Source organism: Peromyscus eremicus, chromosome 14 (genome assembly GCF_949786415.1).
Source record: "Peromyscus eremicus chromosome 14, PerEre_H2_v1, whole genome shotgun sequence".
Classification (NCBI taxonomy): domain Eukaryota; kingdom Metazoa; phylum Chordata; class Mammalia; order Rodentia; family Cricetidae; genus Peromyscus; species Peromyscus eremicus.
In genome coordinates this window covers 84,058,079-84,079,157 of record NC_081430.1, presented here as the reverse complement: position 1 = coordinate 84,079,157, position 21,079 = coordinate 84,058,079, and the positions used below count along the sequence as shown (strand labels likewise).

At 45.9% G+C, this 21,079-nt stretch overlaps 1 protein-coding gene across 8 annotated transcripts in view; it reads right to left on the bottom strand.

The window, feature by feature from the left end:
• LOC131924501 (tubulin polyglutamylase TTLL5) overlaps positions 1–21,079 on the bottom strand; it is a 181,872-nt gene that overhangs the window by 33,708 nt on the left and 127,085 nt on the right. For 7 of the 8 annotated variants that reach the window (XM_059279808.1, XM_059279811.1, XM_059279810.1 and 4 more), the window contains 2 exons: positions 17,340–17,554; positions 2,540–2,622 (listed from right to left, as the gene is read on the bottom strand). In XM_059279808.1, coding sequence (XP_059135791.1) covers positions 2,540–2,622; positions 17,340–17,554 — 298 coding nt within the window. The remainder of the gene's footprint in view (positions 1–2,539; positions 2,623–17,339; positions 17,555–21,079) is intronic. The other variant, XM_059279812.1, reaches the window with a different exon arrangement.

Sequence of the window (21,079 nt, the reverse complement as noted above, 5' to 3'; positions counted from 1 at the left end):
CAAGTGTCAGCCCTTACGGGTTCCTGCACTCCAGCATTTCGTTAGCATCAGGAAAGTCACAGACAATAAATCCAATAACATGTAGAGGCCTTGAGTCACAGGGTGACAAAGCACTAAATATCTGGTGAGTGAACAGGAATGATGGCAGGAATAATTACCTGGCTGTTACCTCAAGGGGAAAGCAGGGAAAATGGTTGATTGCTGTAGAATATGATTTTAAGGTGTGTTACTTTTGTTTAACTCTGTGAAGCTGTGTTACTGTGCCTGTCGAAAACACCTGATGGTCTAATAAAGAACTGAACGGCCAATAGTGAGGCAGGAGAAGGATAGGTGGGGCTGGCAGGCAGAGAGGATAAAGAGGAGAAAACTGGGAGGAGGGATCTAGGAGCCAGAGGAGGAGGGGGACTCCAGGGGCCAGCCACCCAGCTACACAGCAAGCCACAGAGTAAGAGTAAGATACAGAAGTTAGAAAAAAGGAAAAGCCCTAGGCAAAAGATAGATGAGATAATTTAAGTTAAGGAAAGCTGGCAAGAAACAAGCCAAGCTAAGGCCGGGCATTCAGAAGTAAGAATAAGCCTCCATGTGTGATTTATTTGGGAGCTGGGTGGTAGGTCCCCCAAAAAACAAAAACAGCAGTTGATGGCGAATATAACTGCTTCATCTGTCCTTTATGCCGACACAAATATAGTATGACTCTGACAAGATCTAACTGATGTCATTAGGGGCCACCAAGCTGCTGCAATCATGACCCAGCTGATCCTTCACAGTTCTAATCCCTTCAACCAGAGAGCACACAGAGTTCAACTCCATATGGTTCGGATGGTGCACGGGAGGTAGTCGGGGCTCCTGGGTCTTGCAAACTTCTCCAGCTTAAAGCACGAGGGAAGGGCTCTAAGCGCCGTGACCCAGTGACTTCAAACCTGCCCACGAGTCTCAGTCACCACTTCTCTCCATCCCAGTTCTAGGTGCAAGTTTTGCTTTCTTAACCAGAGCTGCCATGCTCTGAGAGCTGGGGTGTTCTCGGTGGCAGAGCACCCAGCACACGTGAGGTGGTGAGGTGTGGTGCAGTGCCCAGCATGAAACAGCAACCACCACCATGCTTTAGTCTTCACGGGGAGGGTCACAAGCACAGGCCATCAAATATCTCCTGAATTCAGGCTCTGATGTTGTGCAGGAGAACTGATTTTATGCCTTTATTAGAATGTTAATATGGCCCAATAACCCGGATGTAGGAAGAGTCCTTCTGTACATACTGCTTCATTTAATCCTCCAAACAAAGCAGTGAGATATGTTAACTGTCCTCATGATACAGTCAAGCATCTGCTACGACTTTCAGGGCCACTGTCACTCCTTATCACATCCCCTGTACTCTTCCTGAACTGCTCCAGGGCTTCTTGCAGCTGTCAGGATGGTGACAAGTTCCCTCCACGGCTTACAGCTGGCCCTGATGCTCCACCACTTTCCTCTTGCCATCTTTTGCACATACCCTTTCCCCAGCCATACTAACAAATGAGTTTGCAGAAAAGGTACATGCGTGCACATGGCACAGGGTCTTTGCATTCATTGTAAGTATTCCATGACACTTCAGATGTACTTTCACAACCTGTTGACTCCTCTACACGTAAATAAGACAGGGGCTCTCAGTTCTTATCTGTGTACACTTGACAATGGGCTTGCTACAAAGCACTCAGCACATAGCCTGACATCCAGTGAAGGCCTAGTCAATGTTGTCTGTTGTCCTTCCCCGTGTCCCCAGTACAGAACCAGCCACAGAATCTCCTGTAGCCACTCCCCATGCCTTTTTCATCTCCTTGAGTTTTTCAGCACCCCAGAGTGGAGACCATTCTGTTTGTCCCGTACTGTGTGGAACTCAGGGGCCAAATGCTACTCCAGAGTATGTGCTCAGTGGTCAATGTTTATCGACTTGAGTCAAAGTTACCTTCTTTCAGTTTTCTGATTAGTGTGTGCTTATGAATTATTACACAGAACACCCCCCCCCCCCCCCGGGCTCACTGCTACCTCACCTGCACACATGCCCTTACAATGAGAGGCTATGGGCCCTGTCCACAGACCTTTGGCATCAACACAACGAGACTCACATCAAAGTCCAGACACCTAACTATGGATGCATGTACAGCTAATATGCTGAGTCTTAGTTTCCTCATGTCAGGGGAGGTAGGAGATGGAGCTCATGAAGCTGTTGTGTGGGCCAAGAGATCCACCATGGAGAAATACTAAGTGACTAGTGGAGTGCCAGTCAAACACAGGGAGTGTACATCAAAACTCAGAGTATTCTACTAGACAAGGATGTTGCATTTACCCCATCAGTTCTGAAATGAAACAAACGAAGCAAAACCCCACCTATCCCAGGCTGTCGTATTATTCTAAAGGAAAAATATCATCAAAATATGTATCTGCCAATGCTTTCAAAGCCTGGACATTTGTCCCTCTGAGCTGACGCTCTTGACAGAGGCAAAAGAGAGAAGTACCAGATGCCACCTTCCTTGCTGCCCCACCCAGAGAAGAGCAGGCCACTGACCTGTCGAGCTGGCGATGGGCATAAAGGCTGCAGGGCTAAGGCTGTTCTGAAGTCCGTTCAGCTGCCCTTCTGCGGAGAACCCTCTGAAACACAAAGGAGCCTGGTGAGACCTGCAGACACAAAGGCGCTGAGGGAAAGGCGAGGCCAAGGACAGACGGCCCTCCAATGGCCTCCTCCTTGGTCTTGGTGTTTCTCCTTATGGCGCAATGCACACTCCCCTGCTTCTTTTGAGCCTTTGTTAAAATGCCATGTTCCCACAGATGACTTCTTTCACCAATAGACATATCTGTCTCCCAGAACATTACGGACCTGTGACCTTTCATCTATTCCCCACTGCATGGTTCTCTGGGGTGTCCCACTGCTCAAGAAGTAGTTATTTAGCGAGTGCACACTTAGTTCGCGGTTCTGACTTGGATAAATCATGTTTTGTAAAGACCACATTTCATGTAGAGCAGTGGCTCTTAGTTGGGGAAGGGAGGAGGGACAGATTTGGTCACCATCATCCTTCTCTAGCCTTGGACATGGAACAAGGCTAAGACATCAGCGCCTATCATACATTGGGTTGCCTTGCAAGTAAAGACCAGGAATGCTACTTAAGCGTTCATTCTGTAGCACACACACAGGCTCCCCAAGAATTACCAAGTGCAAAATTGCCCATATTGGGCTGAGGCACCACTATATGGCACCTCCCCTCAGGCCAGCTGTGGAGGAGGCGGAGCATGATGGTTCTTGGTACACAGGTTTCCAGCAAGTCTCAGAAACGCTATTCTGGCATGTTGGTCACATCAAATCTCCCTGTTAAAGGCTCTTATACCTGTGTAACTTTTCATTGCATTCATCAAAATTATAAGTTTCAAAGTTATAATTACCAATTTATGTAGATGGATGCATTCTATTTGTCATCTTGACTAACAAAAGCTCCGTGAAGACAGAAACTATTAACAGCCTGCTTCACTTGAGGCATTTTGCTTATAGCAGATATTTAACACCTAGTTTTGGAAGAATTTTGACCCACTGTGCCTACAAACACATTTGCTTACTGGGTCCATCTGCCTTGATTTTAGTTGGTTTATAAAAGTTCTAGCTGGGAGGCTATGGCTATATTATTTGTTCATTTCTTTGGTTTTGTACTGTTGAGTATTTACCCAACAGTCCTTGGAAGCCCTGCCCCAACGTGGCTATCCTACTCACTGGTTCACATAAAAACACTCAGCACGTGCTGTGTTTCATGATGGGCGGTACAGCAGACATTAAGGTAAACACAGAAGACGTATAAAAGGAGCCCGCAGAACTGACTGGAGAGGGAGCAGGGAACCTGAGTTCCCCGGTGAAGGGCAAGGGCAAGGTTGACCTCTCTGAGGAAACCCCATTTTAGTTGTCATGACGTTCTAAGAAATAGGTGTTGGCTCAGAGTGGAGAGGAGGAAAGACAGTTTTATGAAGAAATAAATTTGGTCAGTAATTCTGAGCCAGAAGCAGGCTTATACTGTAGGGGTGGTTGTCTCTACTTTACCCATGAAGCACCGCCCCCAGTACGCAGCCGGTAACTGCTAGGTACCTGTGCGCTGAGCACCCCCCCCCCCCCCCCGCATGGCCAAGGGGGGACCCCTTAAGAACTGAAATGTGCACGTGCTCGCTCTCTTGACTACCTCGTGATCCTGGATGGTGGTACCTCGGACCAAGGCAGAGTTCTCCAGAGACCCGTGTGGGACTGCGCCTCACCTTTCCTGGATCCCACGACCAATTCCCCTTTGCTCCTTGTTAAATTAACTCAAAATAAACCCCTTTGACCATCAGACACACTCCGTGGAATTGTCCCAAATTGCCACTTTATCTGGGAACCTTTGGGGACCAGATAAGGAGAGAGTGTAATTCCAGTTGAGAAAGAAGTACTGGGGGTGGGTGGGGGTTAGCACGACCATTTCCTTTACAGAAACAAACAAACAAACATTAAAGCTAATGTGCTTGCTTTAAGATCAACTGAGTAGGGAGCAGCATGGGGTTGAACTCAGTTTCATTAAAGTCTGTATGTGAACAGTAAAAGGGGAGACAGGGCAGACTCATTGTGTCCCTAGAAGAAACAGACAGTGAGGAGATCCCGGAGGCTTAGATCAGTGAGTTCTGGGTCCCTCAAATCTCTTAACCTTCTTTTAGCCTCTCTGGAACTCCCAACTCTCTTTCCCCTTTAAAGGACTTTATTCTGTTCTTCTTCCAAGGTCTCCAGGGCCCTGTGTTCAATTCCATTCACCCTTCCATCGTCCGTCTACATGCACTATAGGCTGCAAGTTGGACTTATGAGTCTACGGTGTCATCCACAGGGATCACAGAGTACTCCTCTTTGATGGAGAAATGTGTCCACAGCAATTTAAGGGGAAAAATCTGAGTGAAATTTTCCATGGAAACACTAGTATCCAAAATGGTTTAGGTCTGTCATGCCTGGTTTTGGCACTCTATGGGTAAACATGTTTGTGTTGTGCTAACATCATTTCCTTGGGAAAATACATTACAACTTCTGGGCAGCCCACTCTGAACATGGCCAGCCAGGGTGGTTGTGTTCTTTTGCACTTGCCCCCAAATGATTCTTTGCTGCTCTCCTAGGAGTAAATGCATTGCAGGGATATTTACCTAAGAACACAGGAAGGAAGCTGTCCTTGTTAGCTTTAACTATCAACATGATACAGCCTAGAATCATCTGAGAGAAGAGCTTGAGTTAAGGAATTGCCTAGATTCCACTCCTTTCAGCTCTGTTGACTGCAACACACTTCTTTGTCTTAGGCTGGTTCCACTGCCTGTTAGCAGCTTTCCTCAGCATGTATCCCATGGCTCTGGTATCTCCAACATCTTGGGGTCTCCAAGGAAATCCAGGCCTCACCTTCCCAGGTTCATGCAATGGCCTCTTTCTAGGCCTCTATTCAGAGACACATGCTTGGCCTCAGTGGCTTTCTTAGCTGTAGAGGGAGATTCCAAAATGCCTTTCTTATATCCTTGACTCCAAAGCCAGAACCATGTGGCTGAAGAAGCCAAGTTCTGCTGCTTACTGGGCCTGGAACAAGGCCCCCTAGGTCAATTACATCTTCACCAACTTTAATTTCAAATGGTTTCTTTCACTGCCTAAGCTTGGCTGTCCTGAAACTGGATCTGTAGACCAGGCTGGCCTCAAAGTCAGGTCTGTCAGCCTCTGCCTTCTGAGTGCTGGGATTAAAAAAGTGTGTATCACCACACCATGCTTTAAGCTTTTCTTTAATTCCTTTTCACAAGTTGGAAATTTAGCTGGGTGGGATCTTGTCCTGAGGTCACCACTCCCTTTATTCCATTTCTTAATCTTTTTATCGCCTTGAACACAGGACTTAGCTCCATTCCACTTCCTGGTGCTCCTTTTCATCATAAATCTTAAGTTAACACTAATAACCACATGACAGAGTCTACACTAGGCTGCCAGTGGAATTAATCCAAAACTCTTCAATTTAGCCTCAGACAGACTGTTTGGACAAGGGCAAAAAGCAGTCACATTCTTCACCAAAATATCACAAGAATGATCTCTAGGCAACGTACTAAAATTCTTCTCCTCTGAAACCTCTTGAGCCTGGCCCCTACAGTTCAAATCACACCATTGTCTTCCATGTTCCTACTAGAATGTCCAATTAAGCAGCACTTAAAGTGTTCAACTGCTTTTCTAATCCACAGTCTCAAGGTCCATATTCCTTCAAACAAGAGCATGGTCAGGCATATCACAGCAACACCCACACCCAGTACCAACTTCTGTCTTAGTTAGGGTTTCTATGCTGTGAAGAAACACCATGGCCATGGCAACTCTTATAAACGAAAAACATTTAATTGGGGTGGCTTACATTTTCAGAGGTTTAGTCCATTATCACCGTGGTGCAATATGGTGGCTTGTAGGCAGACATGGTGCTGGCGAAGTAGCTGAGAGTCCTACATCTTGACTCGCAGGCAATAGACGTGGTCTGAGACACTGGGCCTGGCTTGAGCGTATATGAGACCTCAAAGCCCGCCCCCACAGTGACACACTTCCTCCAACAAGGCCACACCTACTCCAATGAAGCCACACCTCCTAACAGTGCCACTTCATATGAGCTTATCAGGGCCAATTACATTCAAACACTTGGTAAAAGGTAATGCAGTGTGGGATAGGAAGCGGGCCTGCCTTGACTTCCCTCAGTGATGGTCTGTGATCTGGAGTTGGAACCTGAAATAACCCCTGTGACCCCCTAAGTCACTTCTGGTTAGTGTTTTCACCATAGCAACAGAAATGAAGGCGGGGACAGCAGTTCTTTGTCTTCCTTCTCTTCTCCCCCGTCCAGTACAGATGGAATCAACGGTCTCTTGCATCCCAGAACTCCACTACTGAGCTACTTTGCAGCCCTCTCTGGCTGTCTTCAAGGCAGTTTCTGTTCTTGGGCAACAGTGTGACAGGACCATGGGCTGCTGACAATGAAGACAGTGAAGGTAAAGGACGTCACAGCTCAGAAGCAGATGTCACACTAAACAGACACCCACATTATCACTGATGTCCTTATCACCACTGTCTCAAACCGTTCCCTAAGGACAGCATGTGTTTTCATTTAGGCAGGGTTTCCTTTGGAACTTGCCCACAGCTACCACCTACAGGGGTTCCTGAAATATTAAATGTACACCTTGTAGCCTGGGTTGTGAGTCACTTGCCCCCTCTGTCTATTCCTCTTCCATTTCTACCTTTTCTGAAGTCTAAGAAAGAACAGGCACTCTTCTTCTAAAGCAGTGGTTCTCAACCTTCCTAATGCTGCGACCCTTTAATACAGTTCCTCATGTTGTGACGACCCCCGACCATACAATTATTTTCACTGTTCCTTCCTAACTGTAATTTTACTAGTATTATGACTTGTAATGTAAGTATCTGTGTTTTCTGATGGTCTTAGGTGACCCCTGTGAAAGAGTCATTCTACCTCCATAAGGGTGGCAACCCACAGGTTGAGAACCACTGTTCTAAAGGAACAGGTCACCAAGAAGTTCAATAATGAATTACAAATAATATCCCTGTAAGAGAAATACTGTCTGTGGTCATCACTTGGAAAGATTTCTTCTGGTAGGACTAGAAGAAAGCCTCTAGTTGGGAACTTAAGTCAATCAAAAGGCTGTCCGGAACTTCCACTGGCAGCATGACCACTCCATGCAGGCAGCCTGTACGTTCCTTGGCTCAGGTCTTGAGGAGCATGGTGAGTAATTGCCCTGTTATCCATTTGGCCAGCGAGGCATCTGATGTCCTTTTTTGGTGGACCTGTGTTTCCTCTTTTTGTGTTTCCTCCGCTCTTGCTTTTGCCCATTATTTCATTTCATGTAACCTCTGCTGAAGTGCTAGGCTTGCCTTCAGGGTCTGTTTTCTTGATCAGACCCTGATTTTCCTCACCAGACTGATTGCAGCTCAGTCCTGGATGCTTCAGCTTCTTTCCAAGCTGGTCTTTATGTCTAACTCCTGGATACTGGTCCCTAGTCCAATGCTTTAGAATAACAGTTCACTTGGACTCATACCACCGTATCAGAGGCGACCTTTCTTTAGAAGTATCTTGGGATTTCTATTCCTATTTCAATGTACAGTTCCATATCACAGTCCATCCTGAAGGAAGTCAGAGCAGGAAGCTAGAAGCAAGAACTGAAGCAGAGGTCATGGAGGAATGCTTGCTCCTCCTGGCTTGCTCAGCTTGCTTTCTTCTACACGCCAGGACCACCTGCCCAGGGATGGCATCACTGATAATGGGCAGAGCACACTACATCAATCAGTAACCAATAAAACACACTACAGGTTTGTTTATGGGCAAATCGTAGGGAGGCGTTTTCTCAACTGAGAGTCCCTCTTCCCAAATAACTCTTAAGTTGTGTCAAGGTGACAATAAACTAGCCAGGACAAGAAGGAAGGATCCACTGGAGGAAAATGCTCAGACTGTCCCCAAAGCCAGAGCCCGAGATGCTGACTATCACAGGACTGTGTGACCTCTGCTTGGGTGCATTTGGGAAGGTTCTGAAGGCACCCCAAATTCAATCATTCTTACAAAATGCTGGTGGTGGGGTGGGAGAGATGGCTCAGCAGTTAGGAGCACCTGTTGCTTTTGCAGAGGACCTGAGTTCCATTCCAAGCCCTCAAGCTGGGTGACTCACAACTACTTATAACTCCAGCTCTGGAAGATCTTACGCCCTCTTCTGGCCTTCATGGGTACCCACACACATGTGTACATAATACATAATTTAGAGATTATTAAAAAAAAACACAAAACAATACCCAGCCCCACACAGTGATAACCAACTCCTAAAGGTGAGAAGAAACCTTAGACTACAAGGTAGGCTAAAGAAAAGAATGCTCCCCAAATGGAACATGTACTTTGATTTTTCTTAGTAAGTACTCACTCACAGACTACCTATCTTCTAACTTCTTCCCAACATTCCTTCAGTTGGTTCCAGGTGGTTTCTGTTTCTCTTTCTTTCTTTCTTTTTTTTTTTAAAATTAGTTTCCTCAACTGTCTTTTTATAGCTTTTCACATCATACAATTAACTCATTTATTTTCTATCACTTGCCTTTAAAAAAAGATTTAAAGTTTGTGTCTGTGTGCATGTGAGCACACATGCATGAATACACACACATCTGAGTGCCTTCAGAACCAGAGGAGGCACCAGCTGCCCTGGAGGTGGAGCTGCAGGTGGTTGTGAGCCTCCAGATGGGGTGCTGGAGCTAAACTTGTGTTTCCTAGAACAGCAAGTGCTCTTAACCTCCGAGCCATCTCTCTAGCCTTCTTTTTCTTGTCTTAATAAATATATTTACAATAAACGTTTTTAGGTGTAGGAGTGTGGCTCAGGGGTAGAGTGCTTGCCTGGCATGCATGAGGTGCTGAGTTTGATCTCAGCAGGAACAACAAAAACAGCTTGGAAGCAGATCTGTCCCAGTACACAGGTTTGATAGACAGCAGGCCCACAGCCCTTTAGTGTGAAGAGTTTTATATTTCACTGTTACCTCTAAATTATAAGTAATAGGCATACTTAAAAATACCACCAAATAGACTTTAAAGACCCAAAAGCCATCTTTTAGATTATATTTCTCATAAGTTCATTATGATTAAAGAATATAAACTGTTTGAGACTGATACTTTGTGGCACAGTATGTGCTAAATTTTTGTGAACATTCAAATTTACCTAAAACATGTATATTTGGTTAGGAGCAGGCATAACTATTACAATTTTTAAGAGGCTGAATTGTGACTCATATGTGAGCTGTGAAATCAGTTTAGGGGCTCACAATCAGCACTGAAAATAAGACAGGGCTGGAGAGATGGGTCAGTCATTATGAGCGTGCGCTATTCTTAAAGAGAACTTGAATTCAGTTCCCAGCACCCATGTTACGTAGTTCACAACCACCAGCAACTTCAGCTCCAGGGAATCAAACACCCTCTGCTGGCTCCCATGAACACACACACATATACATAAATAAGAATAAACCTAAATAAATAAATATAATAACAGGAAAATACCTACGACATTTTATTTCACAAATGCACAGAGTTATTTTTCTTGGCTTGCATATTAAATGTATTTTTATTATGTGTGGTAGCCATAAAGATTGAAAGTTACCTATTTAAAGCAAACTGCTAATTCTGCACTTCAATCATTCAAATTGGTGTTATTTTGTTTGAGTTATGATAGGGGTAAATTCCAATAAGGAAGAGCTTCAGGTGGGGGAGATGAAATAGGAGTATGTGTGTGAAAACAATACAACTATCAAAGAAAATCGTTCAGATGCACAATTAATGACACATATATTTAAATAAACTACCCATTATGATTGACAGTTTGGGAATTTCTCTTTGTAAGCTATTACCTGTGATTTATATATTTTGAATTTATAGTGTTAAGTACATACATGTGCTTAAAGAAAACCTTATCATTGTCACATACCCCTGAGTTTGATCCAGTTGTTTCCTGGAAGCCATGTAAAGAGTTGGATGTGATGGCATGCACCTACAGTCCCAACCCTCACTCTACAGTCCAGACAAGAGTAAAGACAGGAGAATCAAACAGGCGTCCAGGCCAACTAGCCTGGAGCATCAGCACAGCCACAGAATCCAGACGCGGCCTCAACAGAGCGCAAGGTGACAAGTCACAGCCAGATGTTCTCTTGACCTCCACAAACGGGTGTGGTACACACGTGTCCACTTTCTCTCTCTCACACGCATACACAAACAAAATAAAATCCGCAGGAAGGTAGATGGTAGATTTGGTGGAGGAGTCGAGGACAGGACAGTAGGTAAAGCTGCACAAAGGCAAGAAATGAAAACCACACTGAGAAGAGCCAAGAGGCTTCGGGGCACCCAGCAGAGCTGACACGGGCAAGCCAGCAAGCCTACATTTGGTTCATTCTTTTTCAATCTTTCCGTATTTTAAAAAGAAAATGATGTCAATTATGAATTTACCTTTGGGTACATCTCTGACTACAATTCAAATACAACTTTTGGTGTGTACAATTCTTATTTTCAGAATAGTCTTCAATATGACTTTGATACAAGTTACTTAAATTCATGCTTAAAAATTTCCAAATTACTTGGGCATTTTGTCATTTCACTATAAAGTGGTTAGATAATATATATTTTTTTCTTTTTGAGAACTGAAATGTTCAAGCCTTAAAAACTGTTTGGTGGTGGCGCACGCCTTTAATTCCAGCACTCGGGAGGCAGAGCCAGGCAGATCTCTGTGAGTTCGAGGCCAGCCTGGTCTACAGAGTGAAAAGTGCCAAAGCTACACAGAGAAACCGTGTCTCAAAACAACAAAAACAACAACAACAACAAAAAAAACCCAAACCAACAACAATAAAACCCTATTCCACTGGGGACAAGCTACTTCTCTATTGATTTGTTAATTACGTTGTTCAAAGACCCATGTGCTATTGCTTTAGATCCATTGTGCTTACAGTAATGACAATTTCTCTTTTTGGGAGGCATTGTTTTAGGGTGAATTTCCCTTTCTTCTAATATGTATTTTTGAGCCTTTGTAAGCATACTTCCTACTCCAGGTTTGTGAAGAGCGTGTTCCCCTACGCCTGGCTCTGAGTCACTGAACTCCTCTGGCTTCTCAGGTAGCCCTGGTGCCTGCCCTTTCTCTGACACCTTTGCTAACTTAGAACATGATACATTCCTCTTTAAAGTCTGCAAGGAATACAACTGAAATGTTTTCTAAAGTGCTCTTTTCGCTCACACTTCAGCTCACTTTTGGAGTTGGCAAAGCCTCTGGATCTTTACTATAAATACTTTTAATCCATCCTCAGACCCAGGGAGCTTTCAATATTTGCTCATCTTTAAAGAAGAAAGTCTTAAAGAGATGCAAAGCAAAGGAAGGAAATCTCCATCAATCATGTTACAGTTTCGCCCCCAGCAGGCAGGGAAGAAAGCTAAAGGTTTTAATCCAATGACGTATGTATGAACCACTAACAAAAGAGTCACCATTCTGTGACTTTTTTTTTTTTTTTTTTGAGACAGGGTTTCTCTGTGAAGCCTTGGCTGTTCTGGAACTCCCTCTGTAAACCAGGCTGGCCTCGAACTCACAGAGATCCGCCTGCCTCTGCCTCCTGAGTGCTGGGATTAATGGCATGTGCCACCACCGCCCGGCTTCATTCTGTGACTCTTACACTACTTACTACTTACCTACACACAACCAGTGTGACTTCTGCTGAGGAGGGTGCTAGGCCCCGTCTCTCCTATGCTCCCCCCTGGAGCAAACCTGAAGATCCCCTAAGCCACTCTTCGGGCCCAAATGATGAGGGCGACAGAGAGAAGACAAGAGAATCTAACCTCCTGGCTTCTTATTTCTTCTAGGTTCAGGCTGTGCTCTGGAGTGAGAGGGGGTCATGTGAGAATATGTCAGCCTCCCACTCATGCACAGACTGCACTCTCACAGGAAGCCATATGAAAGCCCTTGAATGTTGATCTTCAACCCCGTCCTTCCTGGGTAGCACCTAGTGGGAATTCTGCATCAGAGTGGCATTACTCTTTCTTCCTTTTGAGTGCCTCCCAGCCATGTAAGTGGTAAAATTGGCATGGAAAGAAAGGGGCTGAGTTCCCAAGGGCTTGCTTTGGATTTCCAAAAGCAGTATTTTAGGATGATTAATCGGCACTTGCTGTACACATTCAATTTAAGAAGACTGGTAGGGACTTCTGAAGACAGTGGTCTGCTGGGAAGTCTGTGGTCAGCATTCTGGGTAACAAGAGTACTAGTTCTGGTTCAGCCATCTGTGTACCCTCCTACACTAGTACCCATGCTGCACTCTATTCCTCTAGCATGAAAACTTTAAAACTACTAATTACAATGACCACTTTTAGAAATACATTGAGTACTCCCTACAGAGGATGGATATACAATAGACTCAACCATTTTTCTTCAAATCATATAATAAAAGACTGAAAGATGGACAGATGATGGTAATCTACAGTATGACAGCGGCTACACCCACAACAAGGAGGTTTGGACCATTACAGCTCCTGAGTACTTTCCCTAGCATCTCCTCATTGCATTGACTCACACAAGAAAAAGAAGACAGAAGACACATACATGTGTCTTACTGGATATTTATTTTTATGTTCTTCTGACATTGACCCCAGAGCAGGGTTCATCACACTGCTGACCTCCGCAGACGCTCCCGTCATATGCTGATACTTGGTTTGACCGGGCTGCCTAGCTCTGAATACTTTGCTCCTCCTAATCCCCAAGTCTTTAACAAACACCACTGTCCTAGGTGCTGGACAGGACAGCAGTCAGTTACCTTTAAAAACTCTCTCTAAGGCTGGATGTGGTGACACACTCCTCTAATCCCAGCACTCTAGAGGTAGAGGTAGGATATTCTCTACCAGGCCAGCCGGGTCTTCAGAGCGAGTTCTAGGACAGCCAGAGTTATACAGAGAAACCCTGTCTTAAAAAAACAAAATTCCCGGCCGGGCAGTGGTGGCGCACACCTTTAATCCCACACTTGGGAGGCAGAGGCAGGCGGATCTCTGTGAGTTCGAGGCCAGCCTGGTCTCCAAAGCGAGTTCCAGGAAAGGCACAAAGCTACACAGAGAAACCCTGTCTCGAAAAAACCAAAAAAAAAAAAAAAAAAAAAAAAAAAAAAAAAAAAATTTCCCACTAAGGTCATTTGAGGCAAAGCGACTTAACACTGTAGTTCGGTCTCTGTCTTCCTCCTCCTCCTCCTCCTCCTCCTCCTCCTCCTCCTCCTCCTCCTCCTCCTCCTCTCTTCATCTCCGTTCTCCTCTGTCCCTCCTCCCCTTTCCTCCCCATCCCCTCCCCTTTCCTTTCCTCTAGGATCCTGGGGCCACATACCTGCTAAGCATATGCTCTACTTTTGAGCCAACACGCCCCGCCCCCTTACTTTCTTAGGGGAAGTCTCCCAAGTTACAACCACTTTGATCTGGTTCATTCAGGAGCCTATCAGTTTGCCTGGCAATCTTTAACCTCCCTGGGTTTCTTTCCCCATATTTCCTGGGAAATACATGGCTCTGAAAAGAAACGTCACGAGGAAGAAACAGCTCAGATGCATTTATCTGTGGACAAGCTGCCGTCCCTTTTAATTCAGTTATCTTGTAGAAGAAAAGCCACAAACACCAGTGAAAGAGGAGGAGGTGAGATGAACACTAAGTTATGAGGTATTTCAAGCATTAGGAAAATTAAGAGAGGTGATGGTCCTATGTAAATAGTCAAAAACAAGGGAGGGGAAGGGAGAGGAGGAAGAAATGTCCACTCTCCTCACAGAACTGACAGGAAGAGTCAGGGTATAGGAATCTGTGAGCGACAGCCAGAACTGCCGGACCAGGAGGGGCCAGGAAAATGGCTGCGAAGCGAGACTCGAACACAAATGCACTCATAAAGAAGCTTTCAACTGCATCAACAGAAAGCAGGCTATCTGGGCGAATTATTCAGGAGGGCAGCGGGTTTTGTTTCACAGATGGGAAGAAGACTTGACTATTATCATAATGAAGCAGGACCCCAATGTTTTCATTTTCAGTTCCCTCTGCACCCAAATCCAAAGGACATTCCATCTCCGATGTTCTATTGTTCTCCAGACCCAACCTCTAGGATGTGGAAACTTTGATGATGCTCTTGGAAACTGCTTCTGCCTGTCTGATGCCAACCTCTGTGCTAGGAGAAGCTTCAAGTTCAACCCAAAAGCACAGGGCTTGGCATGGGGAAATGCTCATTACAACTTCTCATTAGCTCTGTCTCTTGGGGCCTCGGTGGCATTCTTGAGCGTGACTCAGTCCCACTAGTCAGGACGGACGGCTCTTGGTTAATCTGAGCTGAACCAGAAGGAAGGCCCTAGCAAGATGGGGACAAATGAAGCATCACATCGTTCAGGGACACAGTAAACAAACTACGTGGGGTTTTCTTGACTCTTATCTCATGGTCAACCACAACAGCACGTAAGCCTCATTTAACAAGCATTGTGCAGCACGCACTGTATTTCCGCTCAACATTTCTGAATTCATTTCTCTTCACGATTCCTTTAGCCAGGTACTACTGTCATTAGTCCTGTTTTAAAGTAGGAAACTGAATCACAGGGATGTGGGAAAGTTGTTAGAATGGCCAGGAACAAGAATCGTTCTAGAAGAGCAAGAACGGACAAATGATGCTAAAGGTTCTGACTCCAGGAGCCGTGAACATTTTTGTGGATTAAAAACCCAAAAGACTTCACTGATCCAAAGACCATATAAAGTGCAGCTCCCAATCCTGCATCGGCAGCAGCTTCAGTCTGGTGCACTCTTCCAATGCAGAATGACCTGAGCCTACCTACGGGAACGATGCTAACAACGCACAAAGCTGGTGGGTACCTCGGGGCTGACTGTGCTGTCCCTGTAGTTTTTTTTTTTTTTTTTTTTGATAAGTCTAAAACTAAGGTAATTCATGAGTCAGTTCAGAAAAAAACAGACACAAACAAATAAACAACAACAACAACAACAAACCCTATCCTATTCTTTTTCTTTTAAGTGAGAAGAGGGCTCCGCTCACAAAAACTCTTGCTGTGCAAGCCCGATGACCAGAGTTCAGGACAGCACCGGCTCCCCAAAGTTGTCCTCTGACCTCCACATGAGTGCCATAGTATATGTGGGTGCATTCTCCCTCTGCTCTCCCCCCACTGCTCCCACAATAATGATGACGATGATATATTAATAGAAAGTATCTGTGGGGCCTCCACAGCACTGGGCGTTCTACCCGTGAGAGAACGTGAAGGTCTCCATTAGTGCTAACTTAGCCCCACAGACTTCTGCTAGTTTTAAAGGCAAACTGGAAACTATTTGCTGGAACAACGCCTCACAGCATGCCTTCTGATACTTGGATTATATTTCTTAAACGCTGAAGAAATCTTTGCTTCCCCCCTTCTGTGCATTTTTGATGCTGAGCTGTTTCCGGTTTTCCCACACTCCTGCCTGTCACAAAGAAGAAACCACAAAAATTCAGCAAAGCAGAATTTGCCCAAAGAGCTGCAATTCCATCTTGGGAGTCTGCAGGGTTTCCCTGCCAGCAGCAAGTTCAGGGCAGCGAGCGGTGCCTTCCAATTTCCAGCCCTGCCACCCAAGCCCAGCTCTTCACGAGCACCACTCAGACCCCTGAGCCCATGCTGGAGAGTCCACAAGGAACACATCAGCAGATTCAACACTTGCTTTCAAAGCTGCAGAGTGTCTTCAACATCCATCAGAGGATGATTACAGCTCACTTAGTTCCTGTTTATCTACTCACCTATGAAGCAGGTGATTCCTGCGCCATTATTGCAAATGAGGAAAGCAAGGCCAAGAGATTAAGTAACTCAAAGTGTCAACCAGTAAACGGGTAATGGGTGAGAGTTTGGGAGGCTGCACACTGGGGCTGCACTCGTCAGGATTTGACCGCTTTCTGGGGTGCGGGGCAGAGGAGGCGCACAGCTCCTCTGCTGTCTTTCCACCACCATGCACCTGCAGCCTTCCTACTGCCCTGCACTCACACTCCAGAGAGCACGAGGTCACGGCAGTGTGACTCTCCTGCTCTTTAGTGCTTAGCAGGTACTGAGTAAATATTTGTTGAGTAAATGAATAATGACAGCAATATGATTAAGAGAGCCACAGGGGATTGTTGTGACTCCAACCTACAATGTGATTCACCCTCCAAAGGGGGAAAAGCAGTACTACATGTTGGGAGTTTCTGACAACTAAGATTGAGCTGGCGAAGGACAGCCGAGTGAGGAGTCTAATGAGACATAAATAGCTCTAGATATCCTATTTAGTATAAAATAGGTGGCCTACAAAAGGCATCAGAAATACCACTGCTTGATCAGTGCTGATGAAGTTAACTGCCTAAACACAAATGTGCAAACAAGGAGGAGAGGAGGGCTGAATTGGACAAGAAATTGAAAGGATCTGATTCTGCAGAGTGATCGAGAGCAGACGCACCTCCTTTCTCCAAGCCGACAGTTCGGGTCCATTGTTGGCTGCACCATCTGCAGCTCATGACAGAGGCTGGCAGCGCTGCTCAGCAGTAACCTTGAACCCTGTAGATTCCCCGTCACAATTACCAGGGAACCTGAAAGCACAGTGGCTGCCCCTCCCTCAGGGTAGAGCCAGACACTGCAGGGTTCAGTTCCTCCCCAGGTGATTCCAATTTGCAACCATGGCAGAGTCCCAAGTGTGGCACTGTTCTTCGTCAGGTGGTGTGATCTCAATTCAAATGGTCTTGAAGACGTCCTAAGGAGTGCTATGAGCTTAGAACTGATGTAGCATTGGAAACTGCACATACCATTACAGGAAACTTACTTGGAAGCCCTCTGGGATGCCGCCTTTCTGAGCCCTTGTTTGTGATTGGATTGGGGCTTGGAGACCAAGGTGGAGGAACTTGGAGGTGGCACCACTTTCTGTGGCAGGGTGTTTGGCTTCTGGCCACCAGCTGTGGCACTGGAAATCCTGCAGCCTGCACCATTATTTATTGTCCATAAACTGGAGTTAGGTAGTGTCTGGCTGCCAAAGATTGCCTATAAGAAAGAAGAAAAGAAAATGATCGGTGGAGAACTCCTTCATCATCCGTGGCTGTATGCAACTGATCTGTAATCCTGAAGAGGCGCAAAGAGGAAGGGAAACTGGTAAGTAAGTGTTGGGAGAAACTCCCCTAAGGTTGCCAGGACAGATCTGGATTCAGAGAAGAGAGGTCTCTCAAAGAGGAGTTGCCAGGGGCTTTTGAAAACACCCGACTCAGGAATCAAGGAAGCTGGGCGCTGTGGGTTAGCTAGTACACATGAACAAGGAAAGCATTTGCTCTTTAGCTTAGCTCCCTTTGCTGCTCAATTCCAGGAGTGTTTAGTGAATGTCCTCCCAGGTCAGAGGACAACGGCCCGGGACCACGGCTGGGATGCTAGACTGCTTTAGTACTGCTCCAGAAGGTCTGCAGGTTGGAGGGAAGCAAAGACGCCCATGTGACCAGGGCACCCTGCACAAACAGTTGGGGAACTGAGGCAGGAACAGAAACTAGTAGCCAAGCCATGGCTGACCTTGAGGGCTAGTTTCAGAATCTCAGCACAGCAACACCTCACCCACCTAAAGTTTAACAGAAGATGTAAGTCTGACAACACAAGTTTACTCTACGAACACATCACCCAATGAGTGCAGGACCAACACCGGGTACCTTCTGCAAAAGGTGGGCCTGTGGAGACCCCAAACACCACCTACACATGGAGAGAGCCACACACTCTGCACGACACGAAGGTACATTTCTTCCAAACGGATGCTTAGCAATATTTTTTCCACTTTTATGTATATGTGGGGTATACATGTATTTATGTATTCATGTTTGCAGGTGTATGGCACATATGTGTGTGTTTATGTGCATGTGGAGACCTGAGGGTGATGTTGGGAATCATCCTTGACGGTTCTTCCATTTTATTCACTGAGGCAGGGTCTCTGAAATCCAGAGCTCAGTGATCTGGCTAGCATTATTAGGCAGCTTGCTCCGTGATCCCCCGTCTCTGCCTTCTAACTCAATCACAAACTGGCCACCACTGCCACCTGGCATTTATATGGGTTCTGGCATCCAAACCTGGGTTCTCACATTTGTAAGGCAAATCCTAATTTAGGCTGTGCGACTGCTCAGGGTCTGGGCTGCCACCTGGGGCCAGTTGGAGTCCAGGGACCATGGTGCTGCTGGGCTCATGCCAATCTGTGCTGCCACTCAGGCCCCTGGTGAAATCTGGGCCCAAGCTGCTGCTGTTGGCCATGTCTGGGTCTGTGGTTCTGCAGCAGCTGGGGTCTGTGTTGATGTCCACTGCCCATATTACACAGGGGGCCCATTCGAATCAAGTGTTGAACCACGTGTTGAAGCTGGTACCAGGGCTGTGCCTAGCCGGCCCACCCCTCACTAGCCAGGAGAGAGCCCACCCCCCCCACTTACCACAGAGCTGACCCCACCTATCACTAGTCCTGGGATAATGGACCCGGATGACCATGACACAGGAGAGCTGACATCACCCCTGACCTGAGGAGGGTGGTTCCAACAGCCCAGACTGACTTGGCTACCACCCAGGCACACATCCAGGGCTTTGAGTTGGCACTCCCCAACATCTACCCCAACTGTGACCTGCTGGAGTGAGTGAAGGGACTGGCCCTGTGGAATCACAGCAGCAGGGTCTCTGGGAGGAGTTTTGGTGAGGGTTCAGTATAGACGGTGTACCAGAAGCCAGAGGCCTTGAACCTGACCAACGCCACATTACACAATGTACATTTGCAAGTGACGCTGTTTGGACACAAGGATCTCCTGCATGATACGCAGCAGCTCCCAGTGCCACTGAGACAAATGAAGAGGCAGGAAAGACGGAGGAGCAAAGGGGGTTTTTGTGGTTGTTGTTGTCTGCTTTTGTGTTCATTTTTTAAATTCATATTTTTCTTTTTTAAAAAATAATTTATTTATTTGTATTTTATCTGTTTTGGTGTTTTGACTGCATGAATATCTGTGTGAAGGTGTCAGATCCCTTCCCTGAACAGGAGTTACAGACAGGTCTGAACTGCCATGTGGGTGCTGGGAATTGAACCTGGGTCCTCTGGAAGGGCAGCCAGTGCACTTAACCACTGAGCCATCTCTAGAGACCCTTAGTTAATATTCTTTTTTTTTTTTTTTTTTGGTTTTTCGAGACAGGGTTTCTCTGTGTAGCTTTGCACCTTTCCTGGGACTCACTTGGTAGCCCAGGCTGGCCTCGAACTCACAGAGATCCGCCTGCCTCTGCCTCCCGAGTACTGGGATTAAAGGCGTGCGCCACCACCGCCCGGCTAGTTAATATTCTTATTTGCATTTATTTTTTAGTTTTCCTTGGGAGGGGGATGCTACAAGGATGAAGGGCAGATATGGAGGAACTGGAAAATGAGTGGGAATGGGGTGCATGATGTGAAATCCCAAAGAATCAATTAAAAATTATGCTTTATTTTGTTTTTTAAAGATGAATTGAGAGGCTGTGGGAAAATGTCTAGCACTTCTTCTCTATTCTATGACTTTGAGATGTCCCATTTTTGGGAACTGAGTCCCAAAGTCTGGCTAGGGAGATATGACGGGACTGAGTTGAGGGCTCTTGTGTGGAGTAAATCTGGTGACTGAAATGCTTGACTGAAGAGAGATTTCTAAGGTAGAGAATCTGAGTGTTTGGCCGTGGACCAGACTGGGTCACAGTGAAAGACAGGAGACCCAGAGACGGTAGGAAGGAGGGCGGCTTTCCTCATTTGTGCCTGGGCTCAAACGCTATTCTGATGTTCGCTAACGGGCAACCGCTTCCAGTTTCTTAACCCCTCTGAGTGTCTTGTAGGCAGTTGTAGCTGCTTTCCTGGACAGTCGGAGGGTAAAAGAAGAGCACACAGATCACTCTAGCCCAGGCACTCAACAAAGGTGCTTGGAAATTAACCAAAGCATCACACGCATGCATGCACGCATGTGCGCACACAAACGAACACTCAACACACACTCATTCCTTCCCAAACCTCGTCCTCAGTTTATGGAGGAACCGAAGAGCACACAGCCCACCTATCTGTAATCCTCTGCAAATGGTAGTTGGTTATGCATTTTTCCAACATATTTTTCTGGTCTTATGATGATGCTCACTAGTTGGGAACGCAAACTCTTAAAATGAAAACATATGTTTAGGTTCTCAGATCATATTTACTCAATTCTTTCTGGCAGAAATAATCTTTTCCTCTTCTGAACACTTATAAACATGTATCCTTGTGGCTCTTACCGGAGTTAGTTCATTCCACCATTTACAAACACAGCTTTCAAACTCTTTTCTAGATAGTGCACAATGGAAATGTCTGGGCTTGTTTGTTCAATTTTCTTCTTTATTGTTTGTGTTTAAAGTTTTTTAGCCGGGCAGTGGTGGCGCACGCCTTTAATCCTAGTACTTGGGAGGCAGAGGCAGGCGGATCTCTGAGTTTGAGGCCAGCCTGGTCTACAGAGGGAGTTCTAGGACACCCAGGGTTAACATTGTGAGACCCTGTTCAAAAAACAAAGTTTTTGAGAGGGAGTGTGT